Source organism: Pseudophryne corroboree, chromosome 1 (genome assembly GCF_028390025.1).
Source record: "Pseudophryne corroboree isolate aPseCor3 chromosome 1, aPseCor3.hap2, whole genome shotgun sequence".
Classification (NCBI taxonomy): domain Eukaryota; kingdom Metazoa; phylum Chordata; class Amphibia; order Anura; family Myobatrachidae; genus Pseudophryne; species Pseudophryne corroboree.
In genome coordinates, this window is record NC_086444.1 from 787,248,333 (window position 1) to 787,264,185 (window position 15,853).

The 15,853-nt window shown below is 48.7% G+C and overlaps 1 protein-coding gene across 5 annotated transcripts in view; it reads left to right on the forward strand.

Annotated features, from left to right (window-relative positions):
- Window positions 1–15,853, forward strand: part of CENPE (centromere protein E) — a 635,458-nt gene that overhangs the window by 585,380 nt on the left and 34,225 nt on the right. For all 5 annotated transcript variants that reach the window (XM_063918152.1, XM_063918161.1, XM_063918167.1 and 2 more), the window contains one exon: window positions 8,893–9,005. In XM_063918152.1, the coding sequence (XP_063774222.1) occupies window positions 8,893–9,005 (113 nt within the window). The remainder of the gene's footprint in view (window positions 1–8,892; window positions 9,006–15,853) is intronic.

Below are 15,853 nucleotides of genomic sequence, written 5' to 3' on the forward strand. Positions count from 1 at the left end.
GAATAACATTTGTTTGGGAAATAAAATACAAACTGTATTTGAAGCTATGTGATAAATTTATCAATAGTGAATGTTAAACTTATAACAAACGTCTGTGTGACAGGAAAGAGGAAAATGTGTTTTATTCATTTATTTGTATTTTGTAAGATATCCTGATTGGATAGACAGGACTCATGAGAGACATGACCCCCTGTTGTACTGTGTGGAAAATTTACATAAAAAGGAGGCCTGCGAGCATCCAGTGTATTATACCATTTCCATTCTGCTGTAAGATCTTGCTGTATTGCGGAGTTCTTTTCAGAACTATTTGTTGGCATTAAAACATCATCTGCCTCAAGAAGATTGCGTCATCTTATGACCTACAGGGCTATGTGAAACCTAGCCCCGTTCACCGGCTGTCCAGGGTAAACCAGCGTCTCCAAGTTCCGCCTTCCGCCAGCTACCGGTAAAGGCCTGGTCAGGTGACTAGTGGGGATTTGTGTCGGCACATTCAGAGCAGAACCGTGGTTCCAAACGCCACGGCAGGTTAGGAGTTTGGTGGCAGCATAAACCCGCCCACAGCACAGTGGGTGGAGTCAGTAACAGGCGGTTACTGACGGTAAGCGGGAATCCCCTATGTGGCCAGGTCCCGTGTGACCTTATCATCCATCCTTTCCGTGTACTGGGGCCGGGACGCGAAAGCGGTGAGGTCTTTCGTGCGGGACCGTCCGGTCACAACCCACCTATAGGAGACACTTCTGTATCTAGGTTGTCTAAAAAGGTGGTTTTACCTGTTAACGGTTCAACCGCTTTAAAGGAGCGGGCTGACCGCAAGATTGAGGCTACGCTCAACTCACTATACACTGCTACAGGCATGGCTTTAAGGCCCACTATTCTGTGTGCGTGGATTTCTAAAGCTATAGTAAAGTGGTGTAGCACATTACTAGAGGAATTAGATACTATGGATAGGAGTGACATTGACTTGTTTTTACGTCATATACAGGATTCTGCAGGTTTCATGGTGGAGGCCATGAAGGACATTAGCCTGCTAAATGCACGGGCTACTTCCATGGCGGTCTCTGGCTACGCCAATGGACTGCGGATGCGGAATCCAAGAAAAGTGTGGAGGTCAGGCCCTGTTTGGGGAAGCGCTGGATGCGTGGATCTCCATGGCAACTTGCGGGTAAGTTGACTTTTCTTCCCTCTGTAGCTGCACCAGGTCGGAAATCTTATCCTACGCCTCAACTGCTGTCCTTTCGGACCACAAAATGTTAAAAATCCAAACCCCCCCTCTTCACCTTCTTTAGAGGAGGTCGGGGGAAATCCAGAGAACCTACACCAACAGGTTCCCAGGACAGAAGCTAGGCTCTGCTTCATCCAAATCTTCAGCATGACGGTGGACCTCCCAGCCTGGAAATCCGGCCGGTGGGAGGAGCGAGACTAAAAGATTTCAGTCTCGTCTGGGCGTCATTGTTCCTGGACTCCTGGGTGACAGATATTCTTGCCTAGGGGTACAGACTAGAGTTTCAGGAACTCCAACCTTACAGATTCTTCAAATCGGGCTTACAGAAAGTGCTATCCTACAGTAAGCCATTCAAAAGTTGGTACGAACAAATGTCATTGTCCAGTTCCACCTCACCAAAAAAAACAAGGGTTATTACTCAAACCTGTTTGTGGTACCGAAACCGGACGGTTCGGTGAGACCTATATTGAATCTGAAGTCATTGAACCCCTACTTTAGGGTGTTCCAATTCAAGTTGGAGTCTCTGAGAGCGGTGATCTCAGGTCTGGAAGAGGGGGAATTCCTGGTATCCCTGGATATCAAGGATGCGCGTACCTTCACATTCCGATCTGGCCACCTCACCAGGCCTGCCTGCGGTTTGCACTACAGGGCTGTCACTATCAGTTTCAGACATTACCATTTGGCCTCTCCACAGCACAGAGGGTGTTCACGGAGGTCATGGTGGAGATGATGCTCCTCCGCAAACAGGGAGTGAACATAATTTCATATCTGGATGATCTGCTGATAAAGGCATCTTCCAGGGAGAGACTGTATTCTTTGTTTGTGCTCTATAATACGCAGAAAAAAGGTTGTCCTGCTTTGAAGCAGACCATTTCTCGTTGGATTCGGCTTACTATCCAACAGGTCTATGTGTCTGCAGCCTTACCTGTTCCTAAGTCTCTGAAGGCCCACTCTACAAGATCAGTGTGCTCTTCCTGGGCGGCTGCCCCTGGAGTGTCGGCCTTGCAACTATGCTGAGCTGCTAACTGGTAGGGGAAGAACACCTTTGTGAAGTTCTACAAATTTGATACCCTGGCCAAAGGGGATACCCAGTTTGGGCAGGCGGTGCTGCAGAAGTCTCCACATGTTCCCGCCCGTTCTGGAAGCTTTGGGACATCCCCATCGTACTAGATTTCCCAATATCCCTTTATGGATGCTAGAGAAAATAGGATTTCTCTGACGTCCTAGTGGATGCTGGGGACTCCGTAAGGACCATGGGGAATAGACTGCTCCGCAGGAGACTGGGCACAATTAAAGAAAGATTCAGGACTATCTGGTGTGCACTGGCTCCTCCCCCTATGACCCTCCTCCAGACCTCAGTTAGATTTATGTGCCCGGCCGAGCTGGATGCACACTAGGGGCTCTCCTGAGCTCCTAGAAAGAAAGTATAGTTTAGGTTTTTTATTTTACAGTGAGACCTGCTGGCAACGGGCTCACTGCAACGAGGGACTAAGGGGAGAAGAAGCGAACCTACCGAACTGGTGGTAGCTTGGGCTTCTTAGGCTACTGGACACCATTAGCTCCAGAGGGATCGCACACAGGACCCGACCTCGTCGTCCGGTCCCGGAGCCGCGCCGCAGTCCCCCTTACAGAGCCAGAAGCGAGAAGTGTCAGGAAAATCGGCGGCTGAAGACTTCTGTCTTCTCCAAGGTAGCGCACAGCACTGCAGCTGTGCGCCATTGCTCCTCATGCACACCACACACTCCGGTCACTGATGGGTGCAGGGCGCTGGGAGGGGGGCGCCCTGAGCAGCAATATTAACACCTTGGCTGGCAAAACTGACACCATATATAGCCCCAGGGGCTATATAGGTGTAAATTACCCCTGCCAGAGTTACACAAACAGCGGGAGAAAGCCCGCCGAAAAAGGGGCGGAGCCATCTCCCTCAGCACACTGGCGCCATTTTCCCTCACAGCTCCGCTGGAAGGATCGCTCCCTGGCTCTCTCTGCAGTCCTGCACTACAGAAAGGGTAAAAAAAAGAGAGGGGGGGGCAATAAATTTAGGCGCAGTATATTTATTATAAGCAGCTATAAGGGAAAACACTCTGTATAGTGATATCCCTGTGGTATATAGCGCTCTGGTGTGTGCTGGCATACTCTCCCTCTGTCTCCCCAAAGGGCTTTGTGGGGTCCTGTCCTCTGTCAGAGCATTCCCTGTGTGTGTGCTGTGTGTCGGTACTGCTGTGTCGACATGTATGATGAGGATAATGATGTGGAGGCAGAGCAAATGCCTGTGAATGTGATGTCACCCCCTGCGGGGTCGACACCTGTGTGGATGGACTTATGGAAGGAATTACGTGACAGTGTCAGCTCCTTACATAAAAGGTTTGACGACATAGGACAGCCGGCTACTCAGCTTGTGCCTGTCCAAGCGTCTCAAATGTCATGAGGGGCTTTAAAACGCCCGCTACCTCAGATGGCAGACACAGATGTTGACACGGATACCGACTCCAGTGTCGACGACTATGAGACTAGTGTACCTTCCAATAGGGCCACCCGTTACATGATTGAGGCAATGAAAAATGTATTACACATTTCTGATAGTACCCCAGGTACCACAAAAAAGGGTATTATGTTTGGTGAGAAAAAACTACCAGTAGTTTTTCCTGCATCTGAGGAATTAAATGAGGTGTGTGAGGAAGCGTGGACTTCCCCCGATAAGAAATTGATAATTTCTAAACGGTTACTGGCAGCGTACCCTTTCCCACCAGAGGATAGGTCACGTTGGGAAACACCCCCTAGGGTAGATAAAGCGCTTACAAGCTATATATATACACACACACACGCATTATATTGCGACCAGCTATTGCATCGGCATGGATGTGCAGTGCTGCAGCTGCGTGGTCAGATTCCCTGTCGGATAATATTGATACTCTGGATAGGGACAATATTTTGCTGACAATAGAGCATATAAAGGACGCTGTCTTATACATGCGTGATGCACAGAGGGATATTTGCCGGCTGGCATCAAAAATAAGCGCAATGTCCATTGCCGCCAGGAGGGGGTTATGGACACGGCAGTGGTCAGGTGATGCCGATTCAAAACGGCACATGGAAGTTTTGCTTTATAAGGGGGTGGAACTGTTTGGGGATGGTCTTTCAGGCCTCGTTTCCACAGCTACGGCTGGGAAATCGACATTTCTGCCACAGGCTACCCCGCAGCAAAAGAAAGCACCGTATTATCAGGTACAGTCCTTTCGGCCCCAGAAAAGCAAGAGGGCTAGAGGCTCATCCTTTCTGCCGAGAGGCAAAGGTAGAGGGAAAAAGCTGCAGCATACAGCTAGTTCCCAAGAGCAGAAGTCCTCCCCCGCGTCCGGTAAGTCCACAGCATGACGCTGGGGCTGCACAGGCGGACCCGGGTACGGTGGGGGCCCGTCTCAGGAATTTCAGCGCACAGTGGGCTCTCTCACAGGTGGATCCCTGGATCCTTCAAGTAGTATCTCAGGGGTACAGGCTGGAATTCGAGACATTCCCCCCCCCCCCCCCCGCCGTTTCCTAAAATCTGCCTTGCCAGCAACTCCCTCTGCCAGGGAGGCAGTGTTGGTGGCTATCCAAAAGCTGTATGCACAGCAAGTGATTATCAAGGTACCCCTCCTTCAACAAGGAAAGGGTTACTATTCCACAATGTTTGTGGTACCGAAACCGGACGGTTCGGTGAGACCCATCTTAAATTTAAAATCCTTGAACACATATATCAAAAGATTCAAGTTCAAGATGGAATCGCTCAGGGCGGTTATCGCGAGCCTGGACGAGGGGGATTACATGGTCTCCCTGGACATCAAGGATGCTTACCTGCATGTCCCCATTTACCCTCCTCACCAGGAGTACCTCAGGTTTGTGGTACAGGACTGTCACTATCAGTTCCAGACGCTGCCGTTTGGGTTATCCACGGCACCGAGGGTCTTTACCAAAGTAATGGCCGAAATTATGATACTCCTTCGGAAGAGGGGGGTTTTAATTATCCCGTACTTGGACGATCTCCTGATAAAGGCGAGGTCCAAGGAACAGTTGTTAGTGGGGGTAGCACTTTCTCGGGAAGTGCTGCAGCAGCACGGCTGGATTCTCAATATCCCAAAGTCACAGCTGGTCCCGACAACACGTCTTCTGTTCCTGGGAATGATTCTGGACACAGACCAGAAAAAAGTGTTTCTTCCAGTGGAGAAAGCCGAGGAGTTGTCATCTCTAGTCAGAAACCTCCTAAAACCAGGACAGGTGTCGGTACATCAATGCACGCGAGTCCTGGGAAAAATGGTAGCTTCGTACGAAGCAATCCCGTTCGGAAGGTTCCACGCAAGGATTTTCCAGTGGGACCTGTTGGACAAGTGGTCCGGATCGCATCTCCAGATGCAGCAGCGGATAACCCTGTCGACAAGGACCAGGGTGTCTCTACTGTGGTGGCTGCAGAGGGCTCATCTTCTAGAGGGCCGCAGATTCGGATTCCAGGACTGGGTCCTGGTGACCACGGATGCCAGCCTTCGGGGCTGGGGAGCAGTCATACAGGGAAGAAATTTCCAAGGGCTGTGGTCAAATCAGGAGATTTCACTACACATAAATATCCTGGAGCTAAGAGCCATTTACAATGCCCTAAGCCAAGCAATGCTCCTGCTTCAAAACAAACCGGTACTGATCCAATCAGACAACATCACGGCGGTCGCCCATGTAAACAGACAGGACGGCACAAGAAGCAGGAGGGCAATGGCAGAAGCCACAAGGATTCTCCGATGGGCGGAAAATCACGTGCTAGCACTGTCAGCAGTGTTCATTCTGGGTGCAGACTTCCTCAGCAGACACGACCTTCACCCGGGAGAGTGGGGACTTCATCCAGAAGTTTTCCAATTGATTGTAAACCGGTGGGAAAGACCACTGGTGGATATGATGGCGTCCCGCCTCAACAAAAAGCTAAAAAGGTATTGCGCCAGGTCAAGGGACCCTCAGGCGATAGCTGTGGACGCTCTAGTGACACCGTGGGTGTACCAGTCGGTTTACGTGTTTCCCCATCTACCTCTTATTCCCAAGGTGCTGAGAATAATTCGAAGAGGAGGAGTGAGAACTATACTCGTGGTTCCGGACTGGCCAAGAAGGACTTGGTACCCGGACCTTCAAGAGATGCTCTCAGAGGACCCATGGCCTCTACCGCTACGGCGGGACCTGCTGCAGCAGGGGCCCTGCCTGTTCCAAGACTTACCGCGACTGCGTTTGACGGCATGGCGGTTGAACGCCGGATCCTGAAGGAAAAAGGTATTCCGGAGGAAGTCATCCCTACCCTGATCAAGGCCAGGAAGGATGTCGCTGCAAACCACTATCACCGCATTTGGCGGAAGTATGTGGCTTGGTGTGAGGCCAGGAAGGCCCCAACTGAGGAATTTCAACTGGGTCGATTCCTGCATTTCCTGCAAGCAGGGGTGACGATGGGCCTCAAATTGGGGTCCATAAAGGTCCAGATTTCGGCGCTGTCGATTTTCTTTCAAAAGGAACTGGCTTCATTGCCTGAAGTTCAGACTTTTGTCAAGGGAGTTCTGCATATTCAGCCTCCTTATGTGCCTCCAGTGGCACCCTGGGATCTCAATGTGGTTTTGGGATTCCTGAAGTCACATTGGTTCGAGCCACTTAAATCCGTGGATTTAAAATATCTCACGTGGAAGGTGGTCATGTTGTTGGCCCTGGCTTCGGCCAGGCGTGTATCAGAATTGGCGGCTTTGTCGTGTAAAAGCCCTTATCTGATTTTCCATATGGATAGGGCAGAGTTGAGGACTCGTCCTCAGTTCCTCCCGAAGGTGGTCTCAGCTTTTCACTTGAACCAACCTATTGTGGTGCCTGCGGCTACTAGGGACTTGGAGGATTCCAAGTTGCTGGACGTAGTCAGGGCCCTGAAAATTTATGTTTCCAGGACGGCTGGAGTCAGGAAAACTGACTCGCTGTTTATCCTGTATGCACCCAATAAGCTGGGTGGTCCTGCTTCTAAGCAGACTATTGCTCGCTGGATTTGTAGCACTATTCAGCTTGCGCATTCTGCGGTAGGACTACCGCAGCCAAAATCAGTAAAAGCCCACTCCACAAGGAAGGTGGGCTCATCTTGGGCGGCTGCCCGAGGGGTCTCGGCATTGCAACTTTGCCGAGCGGCTACTTGGTCAGGGTCTAACACTTTTGCTTAATTTTACAAATTTGATACCCTGGCTGAGGAGGACCTTGAGTTTGCTCATTCGGTGCTGCAGAGTCATCCGCACTCTCCCGCCCGTTTGGGAGCTTTGGTATAATCCCCATGGTCCTTACGGAGTCCCCAGCATCCACTAGGACGTCAGAGAAAATAAGAATTTACTCACCGGTAATTCTATTTCTCGTAGTCCGTAGTGGATGCTGGGTGCCCATCCCAAGTGCGGATTGTCTGCAATACTTGTAAATAGTTATTGTTACACAAATCGGGTTGTTATTGCGAGCCATCTGTTCAGTGGCTCCGTTGTTATCATACTGTTAACCGGGGTTCATATCACGAGTTGTACGGTGTGATTGGTGTGGCTGGTATGAGTCTTACCCGGGATTCAAAATCCTTCCTTATTGTGTCAGCTCTTCCGGGCACAGTATCTTAACTGAGGTCTGGAGGAGGGTCATAGGGGGAGGAGCCAGTGCACACCAGATAGTCCTGAATCTTTGTTTAATTGTGCTCAGTCTCCTGCGGAGCCGTCTATTCCCCATGGTCCTTACGGAGTCCCCAGCATCCACTACGGACTACGAGAAATAGAATTACCGGTGAGTTTATTCTTATTTTTAATTCCCTACCGATAAATCCTTTTCTCAAAGTAAAAATCCTCCAGAGTCCCCTGTGGAATCGGAGTAATGGATTTACCAGTAAGTACCAAAATTCCATTTTGAATTGCCATGTGGATTTACAGTCAGTGGAATGCGCTTATGGAGAAATTCAGAAAAGGGACAATGTCAAATCTGTTTGGTTTATTTGTATGGTTTTGTTTTGTTTTTTTCCCCCATTCTACATTCCATCTGCCCGCTCTATTCTGTTTGGTTCTTCCTTTGTCTGTAAAGCTTCCATGGACCAATTCTGTAAGCTAACCATACAGAGGTCCGTTGGTAATTTCTGACTGCCAAACATACTTGCTTCTATATGAGGTGTTTGAGAAATGGTTTCTTGGGATAGATTAATAAAGCTAAAAATTAAGCACTGTTGCCCATAGCAACTAATCCTATAGTTATCCTTTCTCTATTGCTTCCAAGACATTGACTGAATCTGGTTGCAATGTGCAACACCACTTCTCATTTTTTTAAACTATTTTAGCAAAACTGCCCCTGTCTTTTTGAATATCCGCAATATTGATAGATGTCTACACAAATCCACAAATCTAGAGACTCCATTGAAAAGAATGTGAAATCTTAACTGTCCTGACTTTTCTTTTTGTTTGTTACACAAAGTAATCATGGTCTCTTCAGTTTGAAAAGTATTAGTACCTCATATTACATGTTCCTGTGTATCAAACTCTAATTTCCACGGCACCTAAAGGTGCCCGTCAACACTCTTTAACACAATCATCTTAATGTTTTCACTTTTTTGTTCTACTTTAAGCATTTTCAATATAATTTTATGTGAACCTTTTTTTTTTTTTTTTTTTTTTTTGTTAATTAAGGAAAAGGTGGCCAAAGGCTCAGCACCATACAAAGATGAAATGGACAGCCTCCATAGCCAACTGGTGAAGGTTGAAATGAACAGAATTAAGCTGTCAAAAGCTGCAGACCAACAGTAAGTTTAGCATGCTTGGGTTTTGACTACTAACTGCTCGTTTAACGTGTTTAAAGGAGTTTGCCTTTTTCTCTAACTATCGGGATGCTGGCATCATAGGAAGTATAAGAGCCTCCATTAGGACTTTGGCTCATTATCTGTAACAGTGGCAGTAAAACAAAAAAAAATGAGTTTCCATTAGGATATAGTTTGCTTGGCAGCTTCAGAAACCTGTACTGCCTTTCTAAATTTTGTCAGCTAGAGTTGTCAACAGACTGGGGCGGGGCATACTGCTCCTGGCATGGGACACACTCCTTTAGGAGGAGGCAGAGATACCTTTGCTACTGGTGTGTTGCATCCCTGCTTCAGGCTGCACCATACCATGCATCAGGAAGTACTAGGGTAAATACAGTAGCATCACTTTCCCAGTACTGGTGAGAGGAGAAGGTAATCTTAGCAGAGGGTAACATTATGGAGGTGGAGCCTGCACTGGATGCATTGCTGGTGATCGGTTTAGCAGTTGGAGGCAGCCAAAGTCTTTGCAGCCACCTGTAGGAACAATTTCTATAGTGGGACTAGGAGAGTGTTTGTTCTGAATCTGTATGTGGTTTATCTCCTTAAGGATCAATTCCTTTCACTATATCTTCAGCCGCAGCTGGATGTACATATGTTGCACGTTTGGATGTGTTGATCAGAGGGTCATGTGGCACCACTAGATGATCCAGTTTGGATGCAAGGTCTCAAAGATACTCAATTCTATTATCTTCTGCAGCGGGGTACACTGACTCCACAGGAAATTACATCGGGATGTAGAGTTGGATCTTGATCCGAGGCACCAACAGGCTAAAAGCTGACTGTTCCCAGGATGCATAGCGCCACCGCCTCTATTTTCCCGCCTCCAGGCACTGGAGCTCGGTTTGTAAGTTTGGTGCTTGCAGTGCAGGCAGCTAACAGGGAGGGCTACGCTGAGCAGCCCTGAAAAGAGCTTTTTGAAGAAAGAAGACTTCGAGGGCCTGCAGCACAGGCACTTAGAAGTGCTATATGTCAGTCTGAAATATGGTGATGCGACTCCCTCACCTCCCCCAGCGGCGCTGTATACCCCCGCGTACTTACAGCAGGAGGGCTCCGGTCTCATCAGGCACACACTCGCCGCTGCTCTCCTGGATCGCGTGGCCGCATCTACAAGGGAGGAGGTAAGAGGGTCCCCCAGGTTGGACCCGCTGAATTCGGGATCCGGCGCATTCTTTAGGAGATGGACCGCGAGCGATGGCGTGGACACTGTGGCCATACAGGGACCCCACTAGACCACCAGGGCAAGGGGCACAGGTCGGATTTATTCAAATCTGTTTCAAATAGGCCCCACGGTAACCGGAGGTGAAGTCCAGCAAGGGGATAAGGCTCTGACCTGTAGCCCCTCCCCCAGCGCCATTTACTGCAAATGTTCCCGCCCTGGAGCTGCATATCTCTCTCTCCCTCACTCCCTGTCAGCGTCTGGGCGCCATTATACACAAGCTGAGCTGATTCTGGGACTGCTGGGCAATGTCTCCTCTGTAAAGCCGCCTGCATCATCAGCGCTGTGTATTTACAGGATACTTAAGTATTCTACATGTCATTTAGACAGTGTTCGTTAAGAAAGTGCATAACTTCAGGGATATTAAGTACAAGTACCCTGTGATATACATCCAGTCTTTACTATGCATTGTTATATCTGTATATATACATAGCTTTACTTAGTAGTCCAGTTACTTAGTATTGCTAGTCTAGTGCAGTTTTATTGTTTGTAATAATTTCGCAATTGTTCATGTGACTCTGTGTGCCAGTAGCTGCTGTGTGGTCTATATTCTGTGTATCTGACACACATTGCTATCCCTATATTCTATACCCTGAAGGGGGCTAAGTGCATCAGGGTTCTCATTTATATAGTGTCTCACAGGATATACTACTTTGGTATTTTTCTCTGTGTGTTTCAGTCACCGTATACCTCTTAGATTCTCTGTTTGTGCTCTGCTTCGCAGTCACACTATACAGGGAGTTTTTGTCAGGTATTTTGTCTGCTTTTATTGTACTGTTACACGCTAAGGTTCCGCTTACATATAATGTCTGCTAAACAGGGTGGTAGATCCATGGCTGATCCTGCACCGTGCAGTGCTGACGCCACGGATTTCTCAGAGGAAAACATTGCAGCTGAGGGTTCAGGTACTGGGGGTTCTATACCCCTCAGTCAGTCTGCAGCACCGGGGGCACTCCACGACCCACCTTGGGCTGCCTTTTCTAATTTACTGACTACGCTAGTAACTAGACTTCGCCTCCTGTGGGACCTCCTGTGCCATTACAGCCACATATGGTCCCTGCAGTTAATCCGCCATGGGCAGATAATCTGTCCTCAATTACAGCAATTAAATCAGTCTTTGGCAAAATAAAAACCTAACCCTCGCCTTACTTCCTCACAATCCACACATGTTTCGGATACTTCATCCAATGAAGATGGCACATATACTGACCCCTCAGACACTGATGCAGATGCTTCTGATGGGGAATCTATTACACAGGTGGATGTTCCAGACCTCTTGGAGGCTATCAGGCTGATCATTCAAATTGGTGATGAAGTAGAGACTACAGATACCTCTAAGAAACCTGATGAATTCAAGTGTCAGACTGTTACTAAACTAGTTTTACCCCAGTCTAACCATTTGGTTGACATACGTCAGGAACCCTGGGAGTATCCAGGAAAGAAATTCTCTGTCTAAGAAGATGCTAGCTTGTTATCACCTTGCTGCAGAGTTAAGTAAAAACTGGGAAACACTGCCGCCGGAGGACTCGCGTGTCGTGCGTCTAGTGGTGTCATCTGCTCTGCCTGTCACTACCGTCACCTCTCTGAAGGAACTGACTGATAAACGTGTGGAGGGTTGCTTGAAATCTATTTCCACTCTTGCAGGAGCTGTCCATAGGTCCACTATTGCGACTTCTTGGGCTGCAAAAGCTGTTGAAACCTGGGTTCAGGAAGTTGAGGCGGAACTACCGTCTGATTTTCCTTATAATGCTAGACAGTGTCTTTCATATATTATTACAGCCTCTCATTATATTCATGAGGTGGCATCTGATGCTGGTGGCCAAAACGTCTACTACATCCATTCTGGCTCGGCGGATTTTTTGGTTGCGATCCTGGTCTGTAGATCTGGGCTCTAAAAAGACCTTGGAGGTGATCCCCTTTAAGGGAAACATCCTTTTTGGGGAGGATTTCGACAAGATTGTTGCTGACTTAGCATCCGCTAAGACTGCCTGTCTGCCTAGTTCTAACCGAAGGCTAAAAGTACTGGGTGCAGGAAGTCGTCACTCACGGATACACCATCTCTTTCAAGAAAAGTCTCTCTCGCCAGTTTTGCTCAACAAACATCCCTTCGGATCCAATAAAAGCAAAAAAAAACCTCCATTTGGTGGTACAATCCCTCCTAGACACAGGGGTGATAGTGCTGGTGCCTCTGGCTCAGAGAGGCAGGGGGGGATACTATTCAACGCTGTTCCTGTTCCTATTTCCGAAACTGAATGGGTCTTCCCGGCCCATTCTCAACCTCAAGTCATTGAACAAATTTGTGAAATTTTCCAAATTCCGTATAGAAACTCTTTGCTCTATTGCACTGGCTTTGGAGCCTATGGACTATATGGTATCCCTGGACATACAGGATGCTTACCTGCATATTCCTATTGCCATGTCGCATCCGCAATACCTGTGGTTTGCAATTGGCAACCTACATTTTCAATTCCAGGCCTTACCTTTTGGTCTGACCACGGCTCCGAGAGTCTAAACCAAGGTCATGGCGGCTATGCTCCGCCGTTAGGGTATCTGGTTCCTGACGTATCTGGACAACTTGTTCATCCTGGCGAACTCTCCAGAGGTTCTCCTCCACCATCTGGAACTGACTGTTCAATTCCTGCAAGCCCACGGGTGGCTCATCAACTGAAAGAAATCCTCACTGGTCCCTGCTCAGAGCATGGTGCACCTGGGGGCATTATTGGACACTCAAAACTAACGGTTGAGCTGGTCTCCAGAGAAAGTCCTGAAACTTCAGGAAAAGATGAGATGCTTCCTATCTCGCTCACGTGTGTCGATACACTCGGCGATGCAAGTACTAGGCCTCATTGGTGTCGGCTTTCGGCATGGGAGTACGCTCAATTTCATTCCCGCCCTCTGCAGAGGTTAATCCTTTCCAAATGGGACGGCCTGCCACACCGAATCAGGACTCGCATGATCTCCTTGACTCCGGAGGATCGCCTGTCATTGACCTGGTGGCTACAGGACCAGCAACTGAGCTGGGGTCATCCCTTCTGGATCTCCAACTGGATCCTTTTAACGACGGATGGCAGTCTTCGGGGTTGGGGCGCGGTGTTCGAGCAACACTCTTCAGGGTCGATGGACCAGGGAGGAATCTCTCCTCCCGATAAACATTCTGGAATTGCGGGCAGTGTTCAATGCTTTGAAACTGGCCCTGCAGTCGGACAACGCCCGCACGGTTCCGTACATAAATCATCAAGACGGAGCTCGAAGCCGCATGGCAATGATGGAAGTGTCAAAGATTCTTCTATGGGTGGAACGCCATCTGCCAGCCGTATCGGCATTGTTTATTCTGGGGGTCCTCAACTGGGAAGCTGACTTCCTTAGTCGTCAGGACGTACACGCCGGAGAGTGGAGCCTTCATCCAGAAGTATTTCAATTCCTAGTGGACAGGTGGTGCCTACCAGATGTAGACCTGATGGCGTCTCGACACAATCACAAGGTTCCAGTCTTTGGAGCATGGACAAGGGATCCTCAAGCAGTGTTCGTGGACGCCCTGGCAATTCCATAGAACTTTCGGCTGCCATACGTGTACCTTCCGGTGTCACATCTGCCCAGGGTAATAAGGAAGTTCAAGCAAGGAGGAGGAATACTACTTCTGATAGCTCCAGCGTGGCCCAGATGGCATTGGTTCTCAGACTTGCAAGGTCTCTCGATAGTGTCCTCTTCTACTTCCTCAACGCCCAGACCTACTCGTTCAGGGCCCTTGTGTCTACCAGAGTCTGGCCCAAGTTGCTTTGACGGCGTGGCTCTTGAAGCTTCAGTTCTGAGGGCCAAGGATTCTCTGAGGTGGTCATTCAAACTATGTTGAAAGCCCGTAAACCGGCTTCGGCTCGGATTTATTATAGGGTCTGGAATTCTTACTTCACCTGGTGTGCGGCTAAGAATTATCATGTGTATAAGTTCAGTACTGCCAAACTTTTGGCTTTTCTGCAACAGGGCCTGGACTTAGGCCTTCGACTGGCCTCCCTAAAGGTTCATATTTCGACCTTGTCGGTGTGGTTTCAGAGAAAAATGGAGACTCTGTCTGACGTTCATACTTTGACTCGGGTGTTTTTTTACGGATTCAACCTCCCTATGTTCCTCCTGTGGCTCCTTGGGATTTGTCGGTTGTCCTGGATGCCCTACAAGAGTCTCCATTCAAACCTCATGAGTCTGTGGACCTTAAGTGGCTTACTCTTAAGGTCTTGTTTTTGCTGGCTATTTTTTTCTTAACTGGTTTCAGACTTGGGTGCCTTGTCCTGTCGGTCACCCTTTCTGATTTTTCACCATGACCGGGCGGTTCTTAGAACTCGCCCTGGTTATCTCCCTAAGGTGGTGTCATCTTTCCACCTTAACCAAGAGATTGTGGTTCCGGCCTTTACCTCTCCTGGTTTACCCTCCATAGAGCGCTCTTTGGATGTAGTACAGGCTCTCTGTATTTATGTGAAGAGAACAGCTTTGCTTAGGAATCTGATTATCTTTGTTGTTTTTTGGTTTTCATAATAAGCAGACCTTGGCCAGATGGATTAGAATGGTGATTGCACATGCTTATGTACAGGCTCTCCTTCCAATTCCTGCTACCATCAAAGCCCATTCTACTCGGTCTGTTGGACCTTCTTGGGCGGCCCGCCGTGGTGCGACCCTTGAACAATTGTGCAAGGCCGCTACGTTGTCCTCCAGTGAACACGTTCATAAGGTTCTATGCCTTCGTAACTTCCGCCTCCCAGGATGCCTCCTTTTGGATGCCGGGTTCTTGTGCCCGCTACAGTGCGTCCCCTCCCATGAGGAACTGCTTTAGGACATCCCCGATGTAATTCCCTGTGGAATTACAGTTTAGCCCGCTGCACAAAACGAGATCTTTGTTAAATCTTTCTGCGAGGTACACTGGATTCCACAGGGCACCCCCCCTGACGCACTTAGCTTCTTTGGGTTTGTATGGCATTAGCCACTGGTACCTTCTCCTGTCGTGAGAATGGGGTTTGCTGTGGCTACTAACTGTAGTTGTCTCTCTTACCTGCTACTGCATTGGACTGGTTAACAAAACTGAGCTCCAGTGCTTGGAGGCGGGGATATAGAGGAGGCGGCGCTATGCATCCTGGGAACAGTCAAAGCTTTTAGCCTGTTGGTGTCTCGGATCAAGATCCAACTCGACACCCTGATGTAATTCCCTGTGGAATCCAGTGTACCTCGCAGAAAGATTTAACAACTGTAAATTCTTACCATAAATCTCCTGATTTCTCTAGTATCCATAAGGAATATTGGGGACAGAATTAGTACGATGGGGTATAGACTGGTCCAAAGGAGCCAGTGCACTTTAAATTTGTTCAACTGGTGTGCTGGCTCCTTCCCTCTATGCCTCCTCCTACAGGTCAGTTTAGAAAAAAATGGGCCCTCCGGAATAAGATGCGCACTCTGCAAGCTCTAAAGTGTTTTCTTAAATTTTTTCTCTTGGTATGCTGTTTGGTCAACAGCATACCTGCACCGTGGGAGTTACGGGGGGATGAGGGGGGACACTGTCACCGGCCTCTTGAGGTGTAGAGCCGCTTCCTCGCGGGGC